Raw genomic sequence first — 17,895 nt, 5'->3', positions numbered from 1 at the left:
TCAACCTCAGGCCAGGCTAAACAAGGGGAAAAAAAAGAGAAAATACAAATTACTAATATCAGAATATCAATATCACTACTGATATAATTAGCATTAAAATGATAATAAATGGATATTATGAGCAATTCTATTTTCACAATTTTTTTTTTTCTTTTTTGAGACGGAGTCTCGCTCTGTCACCCAGGCTAGTGGTGTGATCTCAGCTCACTGCAACCTCCACCTCCCGGGTTCAAGCGATTCTCCTGCCTCAGCCTCCTGAGTAGCTGGGATTACAGGTGCGTGCCACCATGCCTGGCTAACTTTTTTTATATTTTTAGTAGAAATGGGGTTTCACCAGGTTGGTCAGGCTGATCTCAAACTTCTGACCTTGTGATTGGCCTGCCTCAGCCTCCCAATATTTCCACAAATTTGATAACTTAAATGAAATAGACCAATTCCTTAAAAGACATATTTTGCCAAAACTCACATAAACAGAAAAGGATAACCTGAATAGGTTTGCTTTGACTTGATTTGATTTGATTTGATTTCCATCAATATCTTCATCAACGTGTGTTGATGAAGAAACAGAATCCATCACTAATAACCCTCTGAAACAGAAAGCACTGGTCTCAGGTTATCTCATTGGTGAATTCAACTAAACATTTAAAGAACAAATGATACCAGTTATGTACAAGCTGTTCCAGAAAATAGAAACAACAGAATATTTCCTAATTATATGAGGCCACATACGTGAGGCCATTACATGAGCATTACCCTAATAAAAAAACCAGATGAACATATCACAAGAAAAGAAAACTATAGACCAATATCATTCATGAACATAGATGTAAAATCCTCAACAAAATATTAGCAAATTGAATCAAACAATGTATAAACAGAATTATGCATCATAAACAAGTATAATTTTTTCCAGGTTTACAAGACTGGTTTAACAGTAGAATGTCAGTTAATATAATCCACCACCTCAACAGGCTAAATAAGAAAATATGATATGAAAAGATGCAGGAAAATCATTTGACAAAATCTAACAACCATTCATGATTTAAAAAAAAAATTCTCAAACTTGAAATAAAGGGGCACTTCCTCAGCTTTTTGAAAAAGATTTTTTTAAAAATCTTATAGCCAACGTTATACTTACTGGTGAAAACGAGATACTTTTAAGAGCAAGGGAATAAGGAAAACTTGTTCCTCCTTTGTTAAATTTTAACTCCTATTCAGCATTGTCCTGGAAGTCCTAGCTAGTGCAATAAGAAAAGAAAATAAAAAGTATACAAATTGGGAAAGAAGAAATAAAACTGTCTTCCTTTGTAGATGGCATGGCTGTCTGTGTGAAAAATCTTCAAGAACTTATTTTTTAAATTCCCTAAACTAATAAGCAGTTATAATGAGATTGTAGCATAACAGGGTATAAGTTAATATACAAAAATCAATTGCTTTTCTGTATTACCAGCAATGAGTAATTGGAATTTAAAATGAAAAACACGATATCATTTACATTAGCACCAAAAAAGAGAGAAAGAAATAGGTATAAATCTAACAAAATATATGTAAGATCTGTATGAGGAAAACTTTGATCAAAGAAATTAAATGGAAGGATATTTCATGGTCATAGGTAGAAGGACTCAATACTGTTAAGATATTAGTTCTTCACAAATTGATCTATCAATTCAATGCAGTTCTAATCAAAATCCAAGCAAGTTACATTGTATATATTAACAGATTCTAAAGTTTCTATGGAAAGGCAAAAGACCCAGAATAGCCAATACAATATTGAAAAACAAAGTTGGAGAACTGACACTGATTTCAAGATTTACTGTAAAACTACAGTAATCAAGACAGTGTAATATTGGCAAAAGAATAGACAAGTACAATTGACCCTTGAACAACATGGGTTTGAACTACAAAGGTCCTCTTATTTGTGGATTTTCTTCCACTTCTGCTACCCCTGAGACAGCAAGAACAACCTCTCCTCTTCTTCCACCTCCTCAGCCTACTCAGCATGGAGACAATGAGGATGAAGATCTTGATGATGCTCTACTTCCACTTAAGAATACAGTATTCTTTATTCTAGCTTACTTTAAAACTACAGTATATAATATACATATAAAATATGTGTATATGTGTATATGTATAATACACATATAAAATATCTGTTAAACACCTGCTTATGTTATTAGCAAGGCATCCAGTCAATAGTAGGCTATAAACGGTTACATTTTTGGGGAGTTGAAAGTTTTACTCAGATTTTTAACTGTGCAGGAGGTTGGCACTGTAACCCTTATGTTGGTTTAAATTTCAACTGTAGTTCATTGGAAAAGAATGGTGAACCCAGAAATAGAACACAGATATACTCTTTGTTCTACACAATATACACAGTATATAGTCACAAATAAAGTCAAGTGATCTGTGACAAAGGAGCAAAGACAATACAATGGATAGTCTTTTCAACAAATTATACTGGAACAAATAGATACCCACATGCAAAACATGAATCTAGATGCAGATCTTATACCTCATACATACACACACACACACACACCCTCAAAATGAATCATAGACTTACATGTAAAAAACAAAACCATAAAACTCCTAAAATATAAACATAGAAGAAAATCGATGTGACCTGAGGTTTGTTGGTGAGTTTTTATCTACATCCCCAAAAGCGCTACCCATGAAAGAAAAAATTGATAAGTTGGACTTCATTAACATCTTTTTAAATCTGCCTTGAAAAAACACTGTTAAGAGAATGAAGAGACAGTCCACAGACTGGGAGAAAACATTTTCAAAACATATATCTGATAAAAGACTTGTATCTAAAATACAGAAAAAACATTTAAAAGTCAACAATTTTCTTTAAAAACCAGTTAAAATGTTGGCAAAAGATCTGAACAGACACCACACCAAAGAAGATATAGAAATAGTATAGAAGCATGTAAAAATATGCTCAACATCATATGTCATTAGAGAATTGCAAATTAAAACAATAATGACATACCTCTATACACCTGTTAGAATGACTAAAATCTAAAACTTTGATGATGCCAAAGGTTGGCAAGGATGTGGCACAACAGGAGCTCTCATTCATTGCTAGTGGGAATGCAAAATGGTCCAGCCACTTTGGAAGACAGTTTTTTTACAAAGGTAGGCATACTCTTACCATATGATCCAGTGATCATGCTCCTTAGTGTTCACCCAAATGAATTGAAAACTTATGTCCACACAAAAACCTGTACAAGAATGTTTATAGCAGCTTTATTTATAGGTGCAAAAAATTTGAAGCAACCAGTATGAATCAATATGTCTGCTATAATTGGACCATGTTTCCCCAAAAATTCATTTGTTGAAATCCCAGTCCCCAAGGTAATGGTATTATAGGGCAGCATCTTTGGGGTGCTGTGCCCTCATTATTGGGATTAGTGCTTTATAAAAGAGGCATGCAAGAGCTAGCTTGCCCCTTCTAACATGTGAGGACACAACTAGAAGGCACCATCTATGAAGCAGAAAGTGGGCCTTCACCAGACACTGAATCTGCCAGCACCTTTATCTTGGACTTTCCAGCCTCCAGAACTGTGGGAAATAAATTTCTGTGGTTTATAAGCTATTAATGTATACTATTTTGTTATAGAATCCTCAGTTAACTAAAACAATGTCCAATGAATAAATGAAAAAACAAACTGTGGTATACCCATACAATGGAATATTATTCAGCATTAAAAATAAATGAGCTATCAAGCCACAAAAATTTACAAAGGAAACTTAAATGCATACTACTAAGTTGAAGTCAGTATGAAAAGGTTACATGCTGTATGATTCCAACTGTATGACATTCTTGAGGGGTAAAACTACACAATCAGTAAAAAAAAGATCATATATTTACATCTTTAAGATGCAAATTTCTTTGTCACATATTTGCTAGGAATTTTAAGTAGATGGATGACTATCACATACATTAAATAAGATACCTTGTCAAAATGCTTAGCACAATATATGATACTTATGAGGTGCTTAATATTGAATGAATGAGTGAATTAGAGAATAAAAGAATGAATGCCACTCTTTTCTTTGTAATACAAGCATAGCTTAGTAAATTTATTTTAAAAACACATGTGAGGCTGGGCGCAGTGGCTCACGCCTGTAATCCCAGCACTTTGGGAGGCTGAGGCAGGTGGATCACCTGAGGTCAGGAGTTCGTGACCAGCCTGGCCAACATAGTGAAACCCCATCTCTACTACAAATATGAAAATTAGCCGAGCGTGGTGGCAGTTGCCTGTAATCCCAGCTGCTTGAGAGGCTGAAGCAGGAGAATTGCTTGACCCTGGGAGGCGGAGGTTGCAGAGAGTGGAGACTGTGCCACTGTGCTCCAGCTGGGCAACAAGAGTGAAACTCAGTCTCAAAAAAAAAAGGAAACAAAAACACGCGCGCACGCGCACACACACACACACACACACACACACGAATCAACTAAAGATATAATTTTGTCTATACAGAGTAAAGTAATATGTTGATAAATGTATTATGTATTTATACAATTATGTATTATGTATTTACATAATTATGTATTATGTAAATATGTATTCTATTATAAAACCCATATCCAGATGCATACATTTACTGACCCAGAGTAAACTTTTATTCTCATATCTTACATTTTATTTTAATATAGGGCCTTCGAGGACTGCAAGGTGATGTTGGACCTCCTGGAGAAATGGGCATTGAGGTAAATTTTTTGTGGCTCGTTCTTGTTCATAAATATTCTACTTTTTGTAAGTCTCTAGGGTAAAATTAATAATTAGATATATATTATGAGGAATACTTCCATAGTATTGTTTCATATTCAGAAAAAAGCCTAAAATTCCATTAAAAGCAGAGATGATTATTATATGTCTAATTTTATACATATGAAGTTCTCCTCTAATAATTACCTCATTGAGATGACAGAACACAAAGTAGATAGAGCTTTCCCTTCACTGATTTAAAGTTGACTTGAAAACCTTTCATTCTAAGATATTATATGCCCTATATAGGAGAATACTGAGACATTGCCCGATTTAGGATATATTTTGGAATTATAAGCCAAATTTGTTATAAATATCCAATTCTTTTATTTCCATTGTTTGTAACTTTAGTACTAAATAAATCAAACATTTTATTTAATGTTTGATTTATTTAGCTGTTGTGAAACTGCTCCCTTGGCTGCTGTGTAACTGCTCTGTCTTGATTTGCCACTTCACCTTCTCATTAGCCTTTCTGAGTCTTGACATGAAGTTGCCCTTTTACTTCCTTGGCTTAGTGATCATATTATTACAGTGACTTTAATTACCAATTTTACTCTGATAGATCTCAACTTGGTAGCTGTATTTTATACCTCTCTCCTCAGATTCAGTTATTGATTTCCTGTTATCTTTTTAAACATCCGCCTAGATATCCCACAGACATCTACAATTCAAAATATCTAAACCAAATCCATTACTTTCCCACTGTTCTTCCTCTGTTTAATTCCCATCTCAATGAAAGATATCCCTTATACCCAATAACCCAAAACAGAGAGTCATCCTAGACTCCTTCTTCTAACTAATCCTCTCTAATCAGTGACCATTTCCTTTTGAATAGGCCTCCTCCTGCCCATTCTTCTTAAATCTACCCTTTCCTCTTTATCCCTATTGCCAGTGCACTGTCCCCTACACTCTCATGCCATGTCTCCTCCAACTCCTATAATTCCATCATCTACTTGTTGCCAGTTTATCTTTCTTATATCATTCATTTCTTTTAAATGTTTCAAGAGTTCTCATGGCCTTTAGGATAAGATGCCAATTTCTTAACATGGTAAATAATGGTTTACATAACTTAATTTCTGCAGACCTCTTCACCTGTGTCCCCAATAAAACTCTTCTCCTCCAAGGGAAGGGAGGGGCACACATAGCATGCTCACAAATAAGGTAAATGTCTCTTGGAGACAAAAATAGTTGTAACATCAGCAATAGTAGGAACTTTAGGCCTGGAAATAGCCAGAGGTTGCAAGAACTTGTATGTTCTCAAAGTAAAGAAAACTGAAAGCTTCCCAACAAAAATGGACCCACCATGAAAGAAGGCTGGAAAAGAAGGTGTGTGTGTGTGTGTGTGTCTGTTTGTCTGTCTGTCTGTGTGTGTCTTCTATAATGTGAATAAATTTATCTCTTATTTGCATGATATTTTTATGAAACCGACAAAGAAAAATGAATTTTTTAAGTAAGTAGATTCCTGAAGGCACTACAGAAAGGGAAAGGAAGAACAAATCACTTTGGATGAAGTTTAAAGGATGACAGAGAGGATTAGAAGAAATGGATCTTGAAAGTCCTAATTTTAGATGAAGTTGTCTTTACATTTGAACTATTAAATGGTGTCAGAAAGTATCTGTACTTATGCTATGAAGTTGATAAAGGGACAGCAATTATGCCCTTTTGGACACAGGTGTCTCACCCTTGAGTTCAGTGTTACCACTATCTTCTCATGAGATTGCTGTTGCCTTTGTAATGTGTCAAATTATTCTCTTGTAGGGACCTCCAGGCATTGAGGGAGAGTCTGGTCTGCAAGGTGAACCAGGTGCAAAGGTAACCTTCTAAAAAATAATGGAGAGTCTCTAAACTTTCATCATTGAATCCCCTACACTTGCTACCATTGAGTCCCCTACATTTGCCAACTTGAAAGAAGGTGGAAGCCCCCAGAGAAAAATTTGGAACTCCTATTCCTTATGACAGCAGTCCCCAACCTATTTGTCTGGCACCAGGGACCAGTTTCATGGAAGAGAGTTTTTCCACAGATGGAAGCGGAGCAGGGGATGGTTTCAGGATGAAACTGTCCCACCTTAGATCATCAGGCATTAGATTCTCATAAAGATTGTGCAACCCAGATCCCTCAAATGCACAGTTCACAATAGAGTTCATGCTTCTGTGAGAATCTAATGCTGCCACTGATCTGTCAGGAGGTGGAGCTCAGACAGTAATGCTGTGTCACCAGCTGTTCACCTCCTGTTGTGCGGCGCAGTTCCTAACAGGCCTTGGACAGGTGCCCTCTACGGCCCAGGCGTTGGGGAACCGTGCCTTATGACATGCCCTCCATAATTAGCCATGCAGTCTTAGTAGAAAAGAGTTTAATCTTTCCCTTTGTTTCCTCAGGGAGATGTTGGACCTGCAGGAAGCGTTGGAGAAACTGGGGAACCAGGTTTGCGAGTGAGTGCCCACTGGAAACTCTTTAATACACTAACCCGCTTCTTTCAGAGACTCAAAACTTATTAGTCTAAACACTCAAAAAATAGGATAATAAACCTTTCTGATACATTATGGAAAATGTTTGGTTTTATTTCATAATTTCAAAAGCTGCATGCCAAATCTTGTCCCTATTCTAATTTAGTAGTATTTAGAGTCTTAACCTCGTATGTCCTTTTCTCAAAATCAGGCATACTTTGTAGAACCCTTACCAAAAACGTGGAGTCACTGTGATTGTCACTAACGTCAGCATTAAGAAGAAATTCACAAGTACCAGTGATCAACTCTCAGAATAGTTCGTGACCTAACAAGACAGATAAAAGATTGAAATCTAATTTATAGATTTAATTTGCTCTAAAAAAATCAAACCTATGATCATGCAGGGTTAACAAGATGCAAGGCCATAATTGCAAATTGTTGCAGTTAGATAGCTTTGAGAAGTTATCCTAATATAGATAGCCTTTATTCTGAGCTGTGGTAAGGAGTTGTTTCCTAAGATAATGGTGCCCAAGATAATTTTAAGAGACATTTGTTCACTAAAAGGCAAAGTAGGGAGATATATTTTGTATCTGGCTTCTTTCTTTTTACATTCCCTTTTTTGTGTGGAGTGGGGTGAATGAGAAGTGAGGATAATAGAAATGTCAGTGATAGAAAAGATGGAGCAACGATAAAGATGCACTAATTAATTTACTTTTAAATAATTTCAGTATCAAGAAAGCCAGTCCTACTTTAATAGCTTTGTAAAGTATGGCTCTACATTTCTGCAAGTTCCATATCTAAAAGACAACTAAATAATGTACCAGAGCCTTAATCTTTACCTCTCTATTGAAAGGGAGAAAATGTGGAAACTCTAAAAATCTGGTAGAGTGGTCATAACTGAATCAAATTATATTAGCCCATGTAAATTCAATATAGCAAAGCACTATAATTTTATGAGATGCAGTATTTACATTTCTTGAACTCAAAAACACAAGTCTAGCTGTATAAAATTCTAGAGCTACCAAATGGATGTATATTACTTTAATTATCTAAAATTTACTAATATTCTGGGATCATCTTATATTTGAATTTATGACACTCTGAATCATGAAAGCATCTTCAGAGCTATTCAAGGCCAATTAAATCATGCTCATTATACTGTCAAATCCTCTTTAGAGATAAAGTAATAGAAATAAGTGAACACAAATTTGTTATTTTCCATATATGCTGTGGGCTAAAAATAAAATAAGATAAATGATATAGCAAAAAAAATTCCATCGTACTGTTTCTGCTACAAAATAGGGTGAACCAGGAGCTCCTGGAGAAGAAGGTCTCCAAGGAAAAGATGGGTTAAAGGTAAATTATACTTTTAACATTATATATAAAATAGATGCTTTGTAAAATCTTTAAAATATTAGACATCATTATTTTTGTGTGGCAAACAAAAACCTGCTTTTTGTTGGCATAATTATTTCACTGTATTCTTTTATAAAAAAGTTTTTTATTGCATTACAGGGAGTTTCAGGAGGAAGGGGACTTCCTGGAGAGGATGGAGAAAAAGGAGACATGGGCTTACCAGGAATTATAGGGCCCTTGGGTAGATCAGGCCAAATGGGCCTTCCAGTAAGTACTGCTGGGTTCACTTTCAAATACTAAGTGAATTCACTGCCTGTATGTGTACACATGCACACACCTACACACGCTCTGACCTCCTTATATATCCAGTGGGTAATTGTATATGTGGAACTGTGGCTTGAGAGAAGGACAAGTCAAGAACTGATTATCAGCCCTCCTAAGATCCAAAGAGGAAAGATGCTTTGCCCATAAGCCATGTAACTTCTGTCATAAGGCATTTATAAAGGAATGTTTTATGTTGTCTTGAACTTAGTTTGATTAAATATTTTGGATCTATATTCCTATAACGGACATTATTGTTGTAGAGTAATATCCCAGCTCCAGGATGAAACAAGAAATTCTTTGCAAGCATTTTTTATTACTTATTTGTTATAATAAATTTTGTTATTCCTTCAAGGGAAGTTCTAAACATCATATTGAACAAATTATCTCACCTCAAGACAAATGGAAGATGTGAACAAATAATAAGAATAATGGTCAGTCCTGTAATCCCAGCACTTTGGGAAGGCAAAGTGGGTGGATCAACTAAGGTTAGGAGTTATAGACCAGCCTGGCCAACATGGTGAAACCCCTTCTCCACTAAAAATACAAAAATTAGATGGGCGCCACGGTGCATGCTTGTAATTCCAGCTACTCAGGAGGCTGAGGCAGGAGAATCGCTTGAACCCGGGAGGCGGAGGTTACAATGAGCCAAGATCATGTCACTGCACTCCAACCTGGGAGACAGAGGGAGACTCCATCTGAAAAAAGAGAGAGAGAGAGAGAGAGAGAGAGAGAGAGAGAGAGAGAATAGCATCCTTTTTGCTTAAATGCTTAATTTATATTTATTATAGTCTTCCATATTATAGCCTATCTGGTCATTCTATTGTTTCATTTTACTGTTCCCTTTTTCTTGTCTCATATCTTTAAACATGGGTTCTCCTCAGAGTTATTGTCTTTACTTCTCTAAATGTTCTTGCCTTCGGAGGTATTCTCCTATCTTGGGAGTCATCCCTTTTGACCCTACCAGAAAATGGTTTCTCTTTCTTCTGTACTCTGGCAGTTTTATTCTGCCTTTTAAAGATTGCAACATTTAAGCATGTGGGTCTCTTCCCCAAGAGAAAGCATAGCTCTTCAAAACCAGATGCTCTGTCTTTACTCCTTCCCATAAACCACAGTGCTTCTGTGCTCCAGTATTTCCACATGGGAGCTCAGTAAAGACTGAGGAACTAATTATGAGTAAACTGATCATGCAGGCAGACTGGAAGACAAAGTAATGGTTTACAGAGTTTATAATTTTCAACTTTTTTTCTGTCCTTCTGTTTTCCTCTGGTTTCTAACCTGCAGATCATTGAATGGGCCCTGCCCCAATCAGTTCAGTTAGGTTTGCAGGACTAAGAGGAAAGCTCTATCTGGAAGAAAACAACAAATATCATAAATGAAACACAAGCTAGCTGTCTCACCATTCATTTTTATCAATGACTATAATTCCTTTAGCAGCAATTAAAATAATATTATAGTACATCTACCCCCAAATAATGGCATATTTCAAAATAACATTTGAGGAATGAAGATAAACCAGAAGTATCAGATATTTTTGAGCACTGGCAAATGGCAACTTTTTCTCTTCAGTTTTACAATAGTAATAAAGTGCCCATTTCTTCTCTGTCCTGCTCTCAGTCCTGAAGAACTGTGATGGGTGTTCCACCACAGCAAATACAAAGTACTTAGGAATCCCCAAAATTATTTATTTGTTTATTTATTTATGAGATGGAGTCTCACTCTGTCACCCAGGCTGGAGTTCAATGGCACAATCTAGGCTCACTGCAACCTCCACCTCCCGGGTTCAAGAGATTCTCTTACCTCTGCCTCCAGATTAGCTGAGACTACAGGCATGCACCACCATGACGGGCTAATTTTTATATTTTTAGTAGAGACGGGGTTTTACCATGTGGGTCAGGCTGGTCTTAAACTCCTGACCTCAACTGATCCACCAGCCTCGGCCTCCCAAAGTGCTGGGAATACAGGTGTGAGCCACCGCACCCAGCCCCCAAAATTATCTTAGACATCATTAGTCCAAACGTTAAACAATATAATTTCATTTATATACTGTCATAGAATCCTCCCAATAACCTATAGATGTTATTATTTCCTATTTTACAACTGGGAAAAAAACTTAGAAAAAGCTAAGAGATTTGTACAAGGTAATATAGCAGATGGCACTGCTTTACTTATTTACTAAAGAATAAAGAAATCACTAAAGAAATTATTAATAAAGAATCTTTTCCTTTAGACAGAGTCTCACTCTGTCACCCAGAAGTTCAGTGGCACGATTTTGGCTCACTACAACCTCTCCCTCCCGGGTTCAAGCGATTCTCCTGCCTCAATCTCCCGAGTAGCTGGGAGTACAAGCACCCACCACCATGCCCACCTAATTTTTGTATTTTTATAAGAAACGGAGTTTCACCATGTTGGCCAGGCTGGTCTCAAACTCCTGAACTCAAGTGATCCTCCCACTTTGGCCTCCCAAAGTGCTAGAGTTACAGGCGTGAGCCACTACACCCAGCCATTAAAGAACTTTCTTTATTTTCTGGATTTGTGTCTCTAAGCCTTGCTTACCCATAGGTTAACCAGCTTTGGCCCCGTATTTTTCCTCTCTAGAGTTCTTAATAATTTTCATATTTGTTAAAGGACTCATCCCTCTTCCATTAGCATCACGCCTGTACCCACAGAGAAGCCAAGTAACAAATGCCAAGAAAGTGTGATTATCTTCCTGATAATTCTTGTCAAATTTGTTTTTAGGTTGGAAAAGCCATCAACAGTTATTCATATTTTAGCATGTATTTTTAAAAACTCAACTAGCATCGTTCTCTAGCAGAATCCTAAGTGTTTGTAGGGAGGGGAAAAACAGAATTAAGAAAAGGGAAGGTCTAAACATATACCATAGAATAACACAGCAAGGAATCCCAAAGAGGAATGATACAGTATGACAGTTAGTGACGAGTAGAGCAGAGATGGAAAAGGTACTCAAAACAAGTCATGGAAAAATGATAAACACAGATTTCATCTGCTTCATAATTTTTCCCAGGAAAAATCATGCCTAGTACACATCTTTGGTGCCTTTTTTTAGTAACACCACATGTGTGTTTTTTTATTCTTTTTGTTGTTCTCCTTGGAATTTTAAATGGCTTTCAGCTTATAAACTCAATAAAAATACCATGGCATATTTTTTCAAAAGAATTTTGCGATCCAAGGAACTATTGCTTAATCAGACAGCCTAATGCCGGATTTATTTTTGCACTTTAAAAATTCTTCCTTAGGCAGTGTCACAAAGATGCTACCTTGGAGTCTTACAAAATAAATAAGAAAGAGAGTAAGAGAAAGAAATAAAACTTTTTTTTTTTCAAGAAAAGAAAAGATCTCCTTACTTCCTAGAAGATTGAAGAATGAGATCTGGATTGAAAAAATAAAGCAAGAGAAGCATCAGTAACGAATTCCAAATCCAGGAGTTAGATTTCTTTAAACAGAAAAAAAAAAAATTGTATATTTTATGCTTGAATCTTGTGCTAAAATGTTCAGTTGCCTAAATGCATAACTCTGCATGAGAAAAGAATTGGGAAGCATCTGAAAAGAAGCATCTGCCAGACTTACGGTCTGTTATCTATGCTAAAAAATCTACCACTGTGTTATCTAAGATCTGAGCAGACATGCAACTATCAACTCCAAAGTTGGATGTATTACAATGAAATTGTCCTGTTTCATATGTTTAGGAGAAAATTTGGTTGGATTTATTGAAATGTGGTTTTTACTACCTGTTTAAGGTGGTATGATAATAGGTAGAGGTGAATATCTTAAGGGAAGATAAAATGAAATAAAGTGACCTTCTCAAATAAGTTTTTTAAATAAGATCTTAAAAGTGAAGTCATAAAGATGAGAAGAATATCAATAGTTAGAAAAGAACGATAAGATATACATGTTTCTTGTTTCTAACAGTTTCCTTGGAAACAATCCAATCAGTTGGGAATTTAGGGTCAATGGCAGTAAGTGGCATTATGGAGTAAATGATTATCTAAATCTTTATCTTCGGAATGGTTTCTGTGACTCTGGTGTTAGGCTTGTTTATTCTGAACAGTTTCATCATAAAGCAACACAAATAGCAAGCCCTGCACTGACCACTGTGTCCCTGATCTCCCACTAAAGAGCTGTACATTGTTGAGTGAGTCATTCTTTAATTTATATGTTCACACATGACACAAAATAAAGGGGTTGGAGCTATGCAGAACTTCCTAAGATGGTTGTGTCAGGAGGGATACTAAGTTAGCAGGGCCCCATTTTTTTCTATTCCTGTATCTATCAGGAAAGATCCTTGTATGTTTTTTTAACATAGATTTTTAACATAGATTTTCTAGGAAGTAAAGGTTCTAAGGCTTTAAAAAATGCATGGTCTTAGATTTTCTAAACTTTTATTCAGCCTTACAGACTGTGATTCTATAAAATATTTTTGTTCATTTGTGAATTCAGTGAGGTTTTTGAGTACCTTCTGTAAGCCAAGAACTCTACTAAACATTAGGGATACAGTGGGGAACAAGACTACCAAGTTTCCTGATCCTCAAATGTTATAATCTGATGAAGAAGACTGACAGATTAAAAGATCACTGCAGACTGTGATAATACAATAATGGAAATAAACATAGTAATGAAAGAGAATAACTGATGATGGGTAGAAAAGTCAACTAGTTAAAGATAGAGAACATATTTCAGCTAGGGTAGTGAGAGAAGGCTTCTCCGAATAGGGGACAGTTATATTGAGACATGAAGAATAAAAAGGAACCCATCATGCAAAGAACTGTGGGAAGATCCTTCAAGACAGATGAAGCAGCAAGGGCCGAGATATAGAGGTGAGAATGAGCTAAATATTTTTAGGAAACTGAAAGGAAGCTATTACAGCTGCAGCATAATAAATAGTGAAAAGTTGTTTGAGATGAGCTTGAAGAAATAGGTAGGAAGTAGATCATGAAGGACTTTTTAAGCTATGATAAGAAATTTGGGTTTTATTCAAAGTGTGGTTAGTGTTATTGGCTATCTCAAGAAATGAAACAAATTACAGGAAAAGAACAAAATAAATTTCATTTAGAAAAGCACATCATACGCCAAGACAATTCAATGAGAGAAAGAATGGTCTTTTCACCAAATAGTGCTGGAACAACTGGATAACCACATGCAAAAGAATAAAGTTGAACCCTTCCTTATGCTACAAAAAAAATGAACTCAAAATGAGTCACAGACCTAAATGTAAGAGCTAAAACTGTAAAAGTCTTAGAAGAAAACATAGGAGTATGTCTTCATGATAAATTGGACTTCATTAAAATTAAAAGCTTTTTGGTTCATAGGACACAATCAGGAAAGTAAAATGTCAACCCACATAATGGGAGAAAATATTTGAAAATCATATATGATAAGGGACTCATATCCAGAATATATTAACAATATGATAATAAGATAATTAACATAAATGAAAAATGGACAGACTTAAATATCTCCAAAGAAGATATACAAATGGCTAATAAGTACATGAAAAGATGCTCAATATCATTACAAATATCAGGAAAATGCAAATAAAAACCACAGTGAGATATCACTTCATACCTACTGGGATAGTTAGTGTTAATGAGGATATAGAGAAATTGGAACCATTATACATTGCTGATGAGATATAAAATCTGCAGTTTCTTTGTAAACCACTTTGTCAGTTCTGCAAAATGTTAAACGTGAACTTAACATATTACCCAGCAATTCCACTTCTAGGTATATATGTCCAAGAGAATTGCATTTAAACAAAAACTTGTACATGAATTTTCACAGCACATGATTCTCAAGAGCCAAAAAGTAGAAACAACCCAAATGGGCATCACCTGATGAATTAATAAATAACATGTGAAATATTGTTTGACAATAAAAAGAAATGGTGTACTAGTACATGGTACATAGATGAACCTTGAAAACATTATGCTAAATGAAAGAAACAATTCACTAGAAACCACATATTGTACTTTTTTTTTTTTTTTGAGACGGAGTCTTGCTCTGTCGCCCAGGCCACAGTGCAGTGGCACGATCTCGGCTCACTGCATGCTCCGCCTCCTGGGTTCACACCATTCTCCTGCCTCAGCCTCCCAAGTAGCTGGAACTACAGGTACCCACCACCATGCCCGGCTAATTTTTTGTATTTTTAGTAGAGACCAGGTTTCACCGTGTTAGCCAGGTTGGTCTCAATCTCTCTGCCTCCCAAAGAGCTGGGATTACAGGTGTGAGCCACTGCACCCGGCCCACATATTGTACTTTTATAGGAAATATCATAAATAGGCAAATCTATACATACAGAAAGTGGATTAGTGGTTGCCTAGGGCTAGAGGGGTTAGAAAGAAATGGGGAGTGACTTCTTATGATAATGAGATTTTGGGGGGGAGTGAGGAAAATGTTCTAAAATTGATTTTGGTGATGGTTGTTCAACTATGTGAATATACTAAAAATCGTCGAATTGTACACATTAAATGGGCACATAATTCATATACATGATATGTGGATATCATGTATGAATACATACATATCGTGACTGCCACATATGTAAATGTGAATTATTCCTCAATAAGTCTGTTTTAAAAAATAGATTTGATGTGATACTTCTGAGATAAAACAGCTACTTTCGCAAAGTGTAAAATAGGGAATCCCAACTGGTTCCTCTATTTTATTAGTAAGCAACATCAAGCTGACTATTCTCAATCAACATGACATAGATAAATGACATATATAAATTGTATAAAATAGCATTTTTAAAAAGATGGGGTCTTCCTATGTTGCCCAGGCTGGACGTAAACTCCTAGGCCCAAGGAATTCTCCTGCCTCAGCCTCCCAAATAGCTGGGACTGTAGGCACACATCAAAAAAATAGCATTCTTCTTTCTGTAATTATTGAATAAATCCATTTTAGCATGCACATTGTAAAAAAAAAAGTTGCTATTTTTCCTATATGCCCTGGAAACCTCTGGATACACAAATGGGTTGCAGTGGGCAATGTTAACTTTTAAAAGCCAACATTTTGGAGAAAAATATTATTTACACATTTCAGGAAAAGCACTAAAATAAACTAGCCTACTAGCAGTGGAAATTTACACTTCCTCCTAAAAAAATAAAACAACAACATATCCTTGAAGAGAAAAATACTGAACAAATAACCAGGGGGTTCTTTCTGATTATAATAACAAGAAAATACCATATAGAAAAAGGCAACCCCTTTTCTCATACATAATGGGTTTTTAAAATATGTGCAGAAGTTTACTGTGCAAAAATTTCCTAATAGATTCATATGTTCTGTTCCCTAGAAGCTGAAAAATATTATTAAAATCTCTCACTATACTTTGCCTTTTACTCACAAACCTTGGTTTTACTTTCAACATTTAATGCATGTTCTTTAAAATGTTATTTTCTTACAAGTGAATACGTAATAGACTAACTTACTGTCTGATTAGGGCTATTTTCAACTTTGGGCATCCATTCTGTCAGTCATTTATTGATTCATTAAATATTTATTAAGCCAGGCACAGTTATAAATGTTAATGTTACAGCAGTGAACAAAACAGACAAGGTTCATGCTGTCATGAAATATATAGGAATTTGTATTCTAATGTGGGAAGACAATTTGAACATGAGTGATAATTCTGGTAGTGATAAGTGCTGTGAAGGAAATAAAGATTGAGTGCAGTGATTCATGCCTATAAACCCGGCACTTTGGGAGGCTGAGATGGGAGGATCACTTGAGCCCTGGAGTTCAAGACCAGCCTGGGCAACATAAAGAAACCCCCATCTCTACCAAAAAAATTTAAAAGTTTGCTGGGTGTGGTGGCTTACACCTGTGGTCCCAGCTACTTTAGAGGCTGGGGTGGGAGCATCTGCTTGAGATTGCTGGGAGGTCAGGGCTGCAGTGAGCCATGATCATGCCACTGCACTCCAGCCTAGTGACAGAGCAAGACCGTCAAAAAGAAAGAAAAGAAAAGAAAAGAAAAAAGAGAAAGAAAGAGGAAGGAAGGAAGGAAGGAAGGAAGGAAGGAAGGAAGGAAGGAAGGGAAGGGAAGGGAGAAAAGAAAAGAGGGAGGGAGGGAAGGAAGGAAGGAAGGAAAAGATAGAGAGAAAAGGGAAAGAAGGGAAGAGAAGGAGGGAGGGAAGAAGGGAAAGGAAGGAAGGAGGGAAGAAGGGAAGGGAAGGAGGGAGGGAGAGAGGGAGTGAGAGAGGGAGGGAGGGAGGGAGGAAGAGAGGGAGAGAGGGGGGGAAGGAAGGAAGGAAGGAAGGAAGGAAGGAAGGAAGGAAGGAAGGAAGGAAGGAAGGAAGGAGGGAGGGAAGGAAGGAAGGGAGAAAATATGTTACTGGGATGTGGAGTGACTAGGTAAAGGGGTTACCTATTTGGCATGATCACAGAAGTACTACCTGAGGCTGCATTGAGACAGGGACCTAAGCATAGAGAAAGCCACCTATGTGATTATCTGAAGAAAAGAGATTTCTAAATAGAGGGAATATCTAATGCAAAGGCCCTAAGGCAGAAGGGGTCTTGATCTATTTTTTAAAAAAGGAAAGAAAAAAATGGGAAAGAGCCCTGTGTCTAGATTATAGTAAATAATTGGAAAACATGATGTCAGAGCAATGGTAGGAGTCAGATCATAGGGTATTATAGACCATGATAGGAGGTTTAGTGATTATTCTCATTGCAATGGACAGTCATGTGGTAGGTTTTGAACAGAGAAAAGGGTATGATTAAAATTGTTAGTGATTATTTGGGCTATTGTGAAGAAGTGGACTATGGGGTTAAAAGTAGACCAAACCACTTATAAAACTTTGGCAGTAGTCTAGATGAAAAATGATGGTGGCTTGGATTGAGAAAACACAGTGATAGTGAATAATGATCAGATTCAAAACATATTTTAGAGGCATAGCTGACTGAATTTGCTCCTGGTTTAGATGTTGAGAAGATGGGATAAAGTAATAAATAATAAACCCTAGATTTTAGCCTGAGCAAC

General features: G+C 36.3%; 1 protein-coding gene across 1 annotated transcript in view; it reads left to right on the top strand.

Moving 5' to 3' along the window:
* COL24A1 (collagen type XXIV alpha 1 chain) overlaps nucleotides 1–17,895 on the top strand; it is a 392,112-nt gene that overhangs the window by 262,234 nt on the left and 111,983 nt on the right. The window contains exons 33-37 of the mRNA XM_025390892.1: nucleotides 4,664–4,717; nucleotides 6,534–6,587; nucleotides 7,152–7,205; nucleotides 8,523–8,576; nucleotides 8,736–8,843. Of these exons, the coding sequence (XP_025246677.1) occupies nucleotides 4,664–4,717; nucleotides 6,534–6,587; nucleotides 7,152–7,205; nucleotides 8,523–8,576; nucleotides 8,736–8,843 (324 nt within the window). The remainder of the gene's footprint in view (nucleotides 1–4,663; nucleotides 4,718–6,533; nucleotides 6,588–7,151; nucleotides 7,206–8,522; nucleotides 8,577–8,735; nucleotides 8,844–17,895) is intronic.

This window comes from Theropithecus gelada, chromosome 1 (assembly GCF_003255815.1).
Source record: "Theropithecus gelada isolate Dixy chromosome 1, Tgel_1.0, whole genome shotgun sequence".
NCBI lineage: Eukaryota > Metazoa > Chordata > Mammalia > Primates > Cercopithecidae > Theropithecus > Theropithecus gelada.
The sequence above is the reverse complement of the archived record's forward strand: the minus strand, read 5'-3'. Positions and strand labels throughout refer to the sequence as shown.